The 10,768-nt window shown below is 44.4% G+C and overlaps 1 protein-coding gene across 1 annotated transcript in view; it reads left to right on the forward strand.

The window, feature by feature from the left end:
- FHIP1A (FHF complex subunit HOOK interacting protein 1A) overlaps window positions 1–5,810 on the forward strand; it is a gene marked incomplete at both ends in the record, with an annotated part of 35,878 nt that extends 30,068 nt beyond the window's left edge. The window contains 3 exons of the mRNA XM_084263531.1: window positions 967–1,145; window positions 1,416–1,554; window positions 5,560–5,810. Of these exons, the coding sequence (XP_084119657.1) occupies window positions 967–1,145; window positions 1,416–1,554; window positions 5,560–5,810 (569 nt within the window). The remainder of the gene's footprint in view (window positions 1–966; window positions 1,146–1,415; window positions 1,555–5,559) is intronic.
- Window positions 5,811–10,768: the final 4,958 nt, after the last annotated feature.

The following is a 10,768-nucleotide window of genomic DNA, read 5'->3' on the forward strand; positions in this document are numbered from 1 at the left end:
GGGATCCTCAAAAGCTAATAGTGCTGTAGTCCCCCCACCCAGGGTGGGTGGTTTCCCTAGCTTTTATGCAGCCAGAATAGTGTGGTGGGACTAGCTGTGGGATGAAGGCTGTTTCTAAGACCTTACTTGTGATCAGGTCACAGGTTGTCTCAAGCATCTCACTGGCTGTTTGGGCTAACAATATGCAGTGTTTGGTTAAAGTCATGCTCAGCCTTAGGAAGGTTTCTTAAGCTTGAGCACTAAGGGTTTGTGTACTTTCATGGTAAATGCTTCTGTATTGCAGTGTTTATCCTGCAGCACGAATACACAAACTAAAGCTATTATTTATTGGTGACATTTATATGATAAAGCCTATGTCTACCAATAATTTTCCTTATAAATCTATTTTAATGTCTTCCCTGCTTTGTGTGACAGTTTGCAGTACTGAAAATGCATTTTCTTGTGATGTGAGCTATCACAGGTCTTGATTTTTATGTTAAGAGTAGCGTATTCATATTTTTAGAACACCGGTTTTTAGAGGTGACAAGCTATCTATCTGTAATTTTCTTTGCCCGGTGCCTGTGTACAAATAAGCTACAAGAAGAGTAAAAAAGGACAGATTCTGTTTGCATTGAAGCTATCGATTGACTTCAAGGGGAATAGAACAGTAGACCATAATATACGAGGCTCAATCCGTATCGGCGGGTGTAAAGTGGAATAGTTCTGCATGTTAAATATGCCATTAATGTAAACTCTTTGGCTAGCTAGCAAAAATGCTCTACTCACAGAAGCTTTTAACACCTCTGTTAATTCTGTTTTGTCTGTTCAGATACAGTTTGGGTTTTCTCCCTGCTGTCTTTAATTAGCGTGTGGGAAGTCTCATTTGGTTGGTTCTAATGATCAAAATTCCTTTTAAATGCCTGTTTCCTGGATCTTGGGATTTTTCTTCTATGGAAACAAAAGAATTGGTTTCTTCTTTTCTTGCAGGACCGTTCATCAGCGTAGTGTTGTCAAAGCTGGAGAACATGCTGGAGAATTCCTTGCATGTAAATTTGCTGCTTATTGGGATTATTACTCAGCTGGCAAGTTATCCACAGCCTCTTCTTCGCTCCTTTCTGCTCAACACCAACATGGTGTTTCAGCCTAGTGTGCGGTCACTTTATCAGGTATTTCACTTCTCAGAACAGTATTTTTGGTGTCTGGTTGAACCTTATGTTGGCTCTTTTCAGTTCCACCTGTTGTTTTCCCACCTGCCGAGAGCCTCTCAGCTCATTTCAGCGTTTTAATTACGTTTGTGCAAAGAACTGGAAATTCTGTGTGACTGTAACTTTTGTCATAACTCTGTTTTAATGCAGCTAGAGAAGGCCTGAGTATTGAGTCTGTGGCTGCACTGGGAGCAAGAGAGGAAAGAGTAATCGTTTCTGTTGTGTTGGCAGGTGCTGGCATCTGTGAAAAATAAAATTGAACACTTTGCTTCTGTTGAAAAAGACTTCCCAGGTCTTCTCCTGGAGGCCCAGCAGTACTTGCTTTTTCGTATGGACATGTCTGATGCTGCAGAAGAATTTCTAACCAAAGGTAAATGTTTGCCACGCTCAGAGGAGTGCTGGGTGGAATGACTCACTGGCTACCTCTCATTTTCTACAGAATGGGTAAAAGTAGGTGTGGTGTGTTGTGAGTGTCATTAGTTGACTTGAAACTGCTGATGCTCGGTAGGTCACAGTATATGGGTCTATTTGGATATTCTTCACTCTTTAGAAGGTTTTATTTCCTACAGAAAATGTTCAAAGGAGTAACAAAATCAGCTCTTGGCTCCCTGTCAGTTTGGCCGTAAACAAACTTGCTTTCAAGGCATAAGGTAGGATGGCATATGTGCATGATTACATTTTATTTTTAGCCTGACCTTCAGCTAGTCAGGGGTTCTTTTTTGATAAATGTTGGGGAGGACAGAAGTCCAGAATGAATTGGTTTCTGCAACAATTGAATAAGCCTTCATACTGGGGTTTGGGCTGCTACTGAAGGAGATGGATATTAGCCAGAAAACTTTGTGCTTTCTTGAATGAAAAATAAAACCAACAGACAAAGGGATGGGTGGGAGGTGTAAAAGCTGGGATACTCTGAGAGTAGTGGGGAGTTAAGCAGATATCCCAACAAGCCAGCTTTCCAGGGGACTTCTGTAACATCTGCTGTTTCTCAAGCACAGTGCATGCTACACCAGTCTGGACAGTTAAGGGTATTTACGCTGCTGTGGGGGAAGCTGGTACAAACAAGAAAAATGGGGAATGTTACATTCTGAGAGCTTTCCAGATTCAGCCAGGCAACTGGTAGAAACTGGGCCCTGCCCTGAGGAAGTGCTTGTTCTCAGGTTCCTGCTGCAGTGGCCAGGCTTGGTGCAGGTTGCCCCTAAAAGCCAACTTCCCTATGATGGGAATGTTGAGTTTGGTGAGAGCAGTGACTGCAGTGATTAAGAGCTTGACTCAGCAGCAAGGTTTAGGAGAGGCTGCATTTACAGATGTGTGCTAACTCATCATTGGGTGTCATTAATGATCACCCACTCTACCCACTCCTACAACATCTGCAAAGATGTTGGTATTTTTCTTGAATTTCCAGAGGTGTGGAAAGCAGGACTCTTCCCTGTGCCACTTTGATCGTATCTTCATGATTCAGGGCTTTGAATAATAATTTACCTGGTTTCTAGGCAGAAGTTTGTGTTTCTAAGGTCTGCAGTACCTCTGGTCTGTAAAATTACGGTCTGCGAAGTCTGCTTCCCGAAGCAGTAGTCTGTGGAAGAGCCTGCTGTAAAGCTGCTGTACATTGCAAGTGTTGGCACTGTTTTAGGCTTTGCATTCTGGAGCTGTACATTGGGAAGCCTTACAATTAGACAGTATTGCAGCTAGCGTGTGAGATGAGATTAGGAGGCAACATTTAGTGTCTCTTCTTCAGGTGCTGGCAATAAGAACTTTTATGTAATGCATTCCCAATGGCATTTATTTATATTTCCACTTCTACATCACAAACAGAATTTGCCAAGTTGACTCATGCTGGCCGTTATTTAGGAATTGGATTCAAGGCTGCTTAGTCACCCTCCTGGTACATTTTCTTCTGTGTTGTGGCAACTGCTGCAAAGAAGCACCTCTTGACAAATAGGTGGGGAGTAAATAGGTGTCTGGATAACTGCAGCCTTGGTTCCCAACAAGACTGGTGATGTGAGTAATCAAACTGCAATTCTTGGGGCAAGTAGGTGCAGTAGTCCATCAACCTGCAGTAGTTCATTATATCGATTAGGAAGGGCAAGGTAGGAACTACTACAATAGTAGTAAATGAAAAATAAATAAGGAACTTCCATAGGATTTCTTCACACTAGCTTGAACACCACCCTTGAGCGTCATGCAGATGAGCTGTTCTCTGAGGGCTTTTTCCTACAGATGGAAGTGGTGAAGAACCCCAAGGTTGTCTCTAGGGGTCGGTCTGAACATAACTGGCTCCTACAGAATCCACATCGGAAAAACAGAAGCCAGACTTACTGGGGAGTGCAGATATAAACCCCAAATACTGCAGAGCATTTCTTTCTCTTGACAGCAGTGGTCTCTGAAGGTGTCTGAGCAGAAATGGACAGCTTATTTTCTGCTTGCAGCAGTATGTAGTTTCCGTACACAGCAGCTTGGGTTCTGGTTAGATGTGTGGAGCTGTCATGATGTAGATCCCCTATGAAATGCTGCCCTTCTTTCAGTGCATTGGTAGCGGTATCTCCAGAGTGCTCATTTTCCCAGTTTCTCAGTTGTATGATGCAGTTTGTGTCCTGACCCTCGTAGGAAGTTAGACAGTCCTGGTGAAAGAAAAAAAAGTATAAAACCCTTGTCCCTAGACCAGCTTTCCATGCTTTTTTCCTTTTTTCTTCTTCAATAAGCAGGCAAATCTGAATCAAGATGTTTTTAGGGAAATGTATCCATTTTGATGCTTTTTGAAGAGAAGTGTGTTAAATAAAAGAAGAAAAGCTTTGACAGTGTACTAGCATTCTGGGTATATTGGCTAAACTATTAAACCTTAAAATATTAATTATGAAACATGTTGACTTTAGAAAATCTAAAAAAAAATCTTCAAGGGATGCTCAAAACTTTCTCTTTTCATTGTAATTCATAATTTAAGTTGGTTTTCCTCCCACAGTCTGAATTTTCCACAGAACTGAAATTTCTGTTCTCTATCTCTAGTAGATAAAAATTTGTAGAATAACAATATGAATGATTGATAAGGCTGGAGTTGGAAAGGGTTGGGGTTTGGTTTTTCTGAAACTCAAGAAAAGTACAGCTCTGTTAGATGATTAAGATGCACATTTTTGGAGCATTTGGAAGCACGCTGTAATTCCACAGTGCCTTAGGAGAGCTCTAGGAAAGGAGCAGAGCTGTTGGAAGGGCAGGATTGCTCTGCATGTGGAGCGAGCGAGGCGTTCATCTCCGGGTCCTTGCCTTAGCTGCTTGCCAGGCTTTCAGAGAAAGGGTGGTGTAACCAGAGACTGAGCTGCCTTAGCATGAACTGCATCCACTTCAGGGGAAACCTCCTCTCAGTGCAGCCATGTGGCCCTTGGCTCAGCTGCAGCATTTGAGTTGATCTGGCAGTCCTTTTTTCTTCATGATTTACTTACATAGCTCATGAGAACACCCACTGGAAAGTCAGGCAGGATTCTACCTGTCTCCAGTTCTGCCCTCAGTGCCGTCTTGCGGCAGCGAGTTCTGCAAGTTAGTTTTTCTCTGTAAGGTATTTATTCCTGTCAGTGTTAAATTTTGTCACCTTTTTAGTTTCACTAAATTAATTATCATTTACTTAAAGTGCAGTTCTGCTTCAGGGGGAAGCAGGAAGCAATTGATTGAGGTTTAAGTGCTGCTGTCACTGTAATTCCACGCGTTCTCATGCTTGAGCCCTGATGCTCTGAACTTTGGCAGCAGAGATCATATAGCAGAGCACACGGTGCTTCTCACTTGCTCTTTTTTTTAAATTTTAGATGCTTTACAGGGAGTTAAAGGTAATTGTAGTTAGTGGGTGTTACTGCTGTCCAAAAAAAATCAACTTTTCAAACATTTCCTCCCTTAGGAGTTTGAAGCAAGCTACAAACTGTGGTGCTGTAGCTTTGCCTCAAAGCTATTTGCATGCTGATTCATGGTGTGCAGATAAAGAGAGCAAGCAGTGAAGTCCAAATGGTATTTTGATGTGGGGGAGGGCTAGAGCACAGTACCATTTAAACTGAGCAGCCGTGCTGGGTCTAGATGGTAGGTATTATCTGCTAGTTCATAAGGTAAATCTGTATTACTCTTTCCCTTGACTCCTCTTCTGTCCACGTATTTCTCTCACCAGAGCTGGAACTGAATAATACATAACCTGAGGAAAGATAGCTAATAAAAAATGCAATACAATTGAGCCACGTAGAACTTTAAAATGTTGGATTAGTGGAGTATCTCCCTGCACGAGCTGGGTACTGCAAACCGCAGCTCTGAACGCAGCTCTTGTAAACTGAGCTGGGCACTGTGTGAACCCTGGATGTGTGTAATGTACCAACTCTCTTCTTTTTTCCCCCTCTCTTCCTGGCTTTAGGTAGTGTCCAGCACGGCAGCACCACAGGGAAAGGAAGGAACCTCTCTGAAGCTTGCCCGGCCGTACTCCAGCCTTTCCTGGGACATAAAGTAAAGAAAGGCCTGGCTCATCCCAGCCTTCCCGCGCACGTGAGGAATGCCGTCCTCGCAGCTGCCCTTTTCCCGGAGTTCCTGAAGGAGCTGGCAGCTCTTGCCCAGGAACATTCCATTTTGTGTTACAAAATACTGGGGGACTTTGAGGATTATTATTAGTGGGGTTTTTTAAATGTGTTTTTAAAAAGCTTTTGGAGGTTAAACGGATTTTTAATGCGAAGCTGCTTACAAAAGAAAGTTCTACTTCAATATTTCCTGAAAATACTTGATTTGGAGGGGGAAGGAGGTGGCAAAATGTTATTCCACGTTACCTTATGTTAGGCCTTATAATTTCCCTCTGTGCTGCGTAACTTATTTGAGCGATTTCTGATACTGCTTTTACTCCAGCTTCCTACTTCATCTGCTCTTTACACAGCGCTGCTCTTAGTGTCACTGATCCCTGGTGTGTCTCTGCATAGAGACTTGTAGGTTGGCTGCAAGAGGCAAGTGTTTTAGCTCTTTCTGTTCCAGGAACACTTTTCTGGATAGCTTGTTATAAGATTGTTTGTTAGGAAAAACATTGCCCCTGGGGACAGTTCAGGGTATAAAAATACACACAAAATCTGCACAAAATCCCTTCCTGTGAAGGGCTGTACTTTTTCATGTCTTTGTCCCCTTCCCTTCATTTTCCCTTTAGCACAGTCTTACCAATCCACACCCAAAGCCCTCTTTTTAACTAGGGCTCGGGTTGTTCGAATTCAAGTGATCTTATGTGTGTTAAACCCATGACTAGCCCCAAGCAGGTGCTGGACCCTACACATACCATATTGCCTTATGTTGCAGACAGATCTGCAGTGATCAGCTGTTGGTCTTTGAAGTCAAATGAACTGTGTAAGTGGATGTGGATTGCAGACTGCCTGGAATTCTCCTTGCAGTTTCTCAGCATTCCTTGATAACTACTGCGTTGCTACCTAAACTCTCAAGCATGCCTTAGTTAGACAGTTTTGCACAAAGTACAAAACGTTTCTATGCAAGCTGCAATTAGCACGTAGTTTGTTTTTATGCTTATTAAAATAAGCTAAAGAAAGGTATTCAATATCTTTCAGTAGTATTAAAAGCACAGCGGGCTGGTTTTGTCTTTTTAATGAAAAACGTTGGCTTGTTCCTGAAAGCTGTTCCATTGTTGAGGTTTTTTTTGGTTAAGGGAAAGTTAAATACTGTTTGATTATTTTAATTTAGGTGTAGACTTTTCCTAATATTGCACTTTTGGCATGGTGAGGGGTGGACCAGACTGTTTACCAGCTGTAGGAAAGGAAGGAGTAATGGGGGAAGCTGTCTGCTGGTGACTAACTGCTTGAGAAAATTCTCTTCTGTGAGTAATGGGCTTCATTAGAAGAACCCACAAATGATGAATTGGTGCATCACCGCTGCATTTCGTCTTATCTTAGTAGCATAATTGTGCTTCCAGTGTGCTGCAGTTGGCTACATAAAGAGGGGCTTAGTTCAAGAAAGCCTTAAACCCCCTTAAGCCCCTTTGCCCAGGGAAGAAACTAACAGCGACTGTGGGAAATCCGAAGAAACAGATATCAGAATTAATTACAGGTCAAGTTCCTGTGGAATTTGCAGTGCAGTTGAGGCTGCTAAAGCCTGTAGATGCTTCTGAAAAATCGTACCTTTAATCTACAAGCTGGGAGAAGCATTCGTTGCGCCAGGCTGCTGTAGGCTGTCCAAGGAAAAAAATAATCCCAAAGCTGCACCTCTAACAAAATCACCTCAAGAACTTCTCTGGGTGCCACTGCGCTTGTTTTGCTGTGCAGCTTCCACGGTGGCTGGGGGTCGTGTGCTTCCTCGCTGGCTCTCTGGTTTGCTGTCACTTCGAACTCAGATGCCCTGGCCAGGCTGTCCTGCAAATCACCTGCTGACCTCCACAGCACCCTGTTTCACCTCACAAGCTTCCTGGGAAGTCAAAGCCAAGGCTGTGGGTGTTTTCTCAAGTCTTGGTTGGACGGGTTTGAGAGCTCTTTCTTTTTCTCCCTTCATTGTTCTTGTAAATGGGGATGAAGTGGGTTCTTTCCCCCCACTCCCCTGGTTCAGCCCCCAGTGTCACCAGTAAGGCTCTTTCATGCTGCACTCGCAGGGCTGGCTTGAAGGGGGTCAGTAGTACTGTGTGGACAGTTCTAGCATTGTGGATGCAGCGTCCAACCCTGCTCTGCTCCTCACCTTTTCTCCTTGGAGCTTTGTGACCAAAAGAAAAAGGTACCAAAGGAGTACGAACAGCCAACTTCTAGTGGTTCAGAAACAAGAGGCAATCCAATCCTCCTTCGGAAGGACGACTTGAAAAAGGAACGAAAGAATTTTGGTTGGGTTGGTTTTGTTTGTTTGTGCTTTAAATAAAGTATTCTGCAGACCAGTGCTCAAGGCAGTGAGGTTACTACGCGAACACTCCCTTCCCTTGTTTTCATTCTAAAATAAGAACCTTTCTTCCTGGGTAGAAGGGATTTCTTTTGTGATTGTGCATTTGTTGAAAGCATTGGTGAAAATTAACAAAGTCACGGCAGTTTCAGCTCAGTGGGTCTATTAAGCTACGTGGGGATTTTAAAATGTGGGCTGCTCAAAAAAGCATCTGTAAATTTGAGGAAGGGGAGGATTTACCTCCTAAGCTGTAGCAGAGCTTATGCTCTGCATCCAGCAGGATAAATTCAGCCTTTGAAACCTGGAGTCGTGTGGGAGACTTTGCGCTGAAAGGTCAGAACGGCGTTTGTACGCGGCGTCCCCTCGTAAACGGGGAATCCGCCTGTCAGCTCCCCGGGCGGACGGGGCAGAGGACTGCAGCAGCCCTGGCTCGGGCTGCACAAATGGCTGTGTATGGGTAACTTTATATTACTTGGCTCCTGTGCAGGGTCAGGCCCGCAGCTCTGGCTTAGCTCTGACAGCACCATAATGTCCAGCACCCAGAAAAAAAAAAAATCATAAAAATGGTCAGGAATTGCATCTTCCTGTCTCCAAAAGGCAGAGCCTGTGATTTAGGGTGAAAACGATGATCTCTTGAGATTAATTACCTCTGTGTGCCTAAGTTAAGCAAGCATTTGGCTGAAGAAGCTTCTTCCTTCCAGTTGGGTAACATGTTATCCCTTCTCTGACCAATGATAAATCTTTTTCCAAACACCCCCCATATGCCTGTGGTCCGGGCAGCGGGCCCCCGGCAGGCATGGTGTGATGCTGCTGCTCTTTCCAAGAGTCAAGCAGTGGGCTGTGGGCTGGATTCCCCCACCCTCACACGAGCATGTGACTAGAGCAGTTCCTCTTCAGCACGTTGTCTCAGCATCAGTAGTGAGTGAAGTGTCTTGGGGTTGGCAGATCTATTCCAAAACCTGCAGGTGGTGGCTCAGTGATACCAAAGTTAATTTCCAGTCTCCTGTTAGATGTCTCAAACTGTGAATGCCACCTTTCCAGCGACATAGCCTTTGAGTGTGTTCTTAAGCTGTTCTGCTGTAGCAAGGCGTCTTGCTGACTACTTCAACCTGCTGCTTTTTTCCCCAGCCTACCTATAAAGTGATTGCTTTGTCTTAAAACAGTTGTAGCTGTTCTCTCTTACCTTTGATGGGGTTTGGATGTGCTGAGGGTCAGTCTCTGTGCACACATGGGCTGTATTAATTGCCCTACGTGTTTGGCAACTTCCATTTAAGACCCTTTGCACATGCTGCTGATCTTTGGACACCCACAGTCAGTCGTAATCCCTGCGCTGTGTGGTTGGCCCTACCTGCTGCCTTTCTATCGTTGCATTCTAGGCATTTTCCTTAAATTTCACCTTCTCCATGTGTGCCCTAAAGAAAAATGTGGGATTTCAAATCAGATAAAGTTGTTGGTGTGGCAGTTTTAGTTGTGAAAGACTTAACATCTGTTTTTGTCCTGGTAACTCCTGACCTTGATTTGGAAGCTCAGAAATGAGAGCGGCTGTTCTCAGCTCTGTGCTGTGGAGATGAGAATTCCCAGTGGTGGGCATGGGCTGTCCCTCCCACTGGCAAATCCCAGAGCATCCAGTTCATAAAACGCTCATTTCCTCCTTCATTGAGGTTTGTCACTTCTGTAATAAGCCTGATGAATTCAGAGGTGTCCCACTGCCATACCTGCTCAGGTGGGGACCGATCTGTTTGGTAAGACAGGTGAATTTCCTAGAATGGGAGAGAATGAGCTGTGGTCGGGGTGGTGTCAGACATCAGCAGGGGCTGTGCTTCGGAATGGGCACGGGACTGGGCAGACAACAGTAAGCCTGAGCAGCGACTGCCAGCAGCACCTTTCTGGTTGCCTTTGCCCCAGGCACAGTCCCTGAATGGCCCATTTGCTCCTTCAGAGAAAAACATTTGCAAACAAACGTACTCATCCCACAGAGTCCAAGGGTTTAAGTTCAGGAGGTTAAGTTCTATTTACCGAGAGCAGCAGACCATCTTAGCACAGCACGTAAGCAGTCACTACCCTTCTGTGCACGCTGCTTATGCCTCCCAGAAGGTTTCATGCTTCAGGGAGGTTTTTTAGCTCTGCTGAGCAGCTCTGAAATCCCAGGGTTGGAAGAAAAGGATTGGGAGCGGTGCGATTTGGTGCAGTTAAATTATGTCATTGTATCATGTGAATTTGTCACCACAGCTCCTGTTTGAGGGCAGCTTGATTTAATAAGCAATTTACCGTGCTGTATTTACTGAAATTGCTATGTCATGCCTGCAGTTTTTACGACAGCTCCGATTACATTTGTAACATTTAAACTGCATCTGCGGTTGTGAGCAGAATATTGGGATTTTCCTCTTTTTTTACCTTGGAAAGCTCTGGCACAGTGCAGGAATGCTGCTGATGGGTCCAGATCTGGACTGGATAATTACTCTGTGTTCTTCCTTGCACCTTTGGTGCGTTGTCATCAGAAAGGGAGGGTATGTGACACTGTGGCCGCTGGCATTAATGAGCACAGCAAAGGTAAAACACTGCACATTAGCAGGGGGCACTTCCCTCTGCGTGAAACTCGGGGAGAATTTACATTTGCCTTGCTCTGATTTACCAGGGACCAGAAAGAAGCAGCGCAGAGGAACCTTGAAAAATAGTTATGAGTGTCTTAGGGTAACTGTCCAAGTGGGTAGTGCTGCTGCAGAACA

This window comes from Gallinula chloropus (assembly GCF_964237585.1).
Source record: "Gallinula chloropus genome assembly, chromosome: 4".
Lineage (NCBI taxonomy): Eukaryota > Metazoa > Chordata > Aves > Gruiformes > Rallidae > Gallinula > Gallinula chloropus.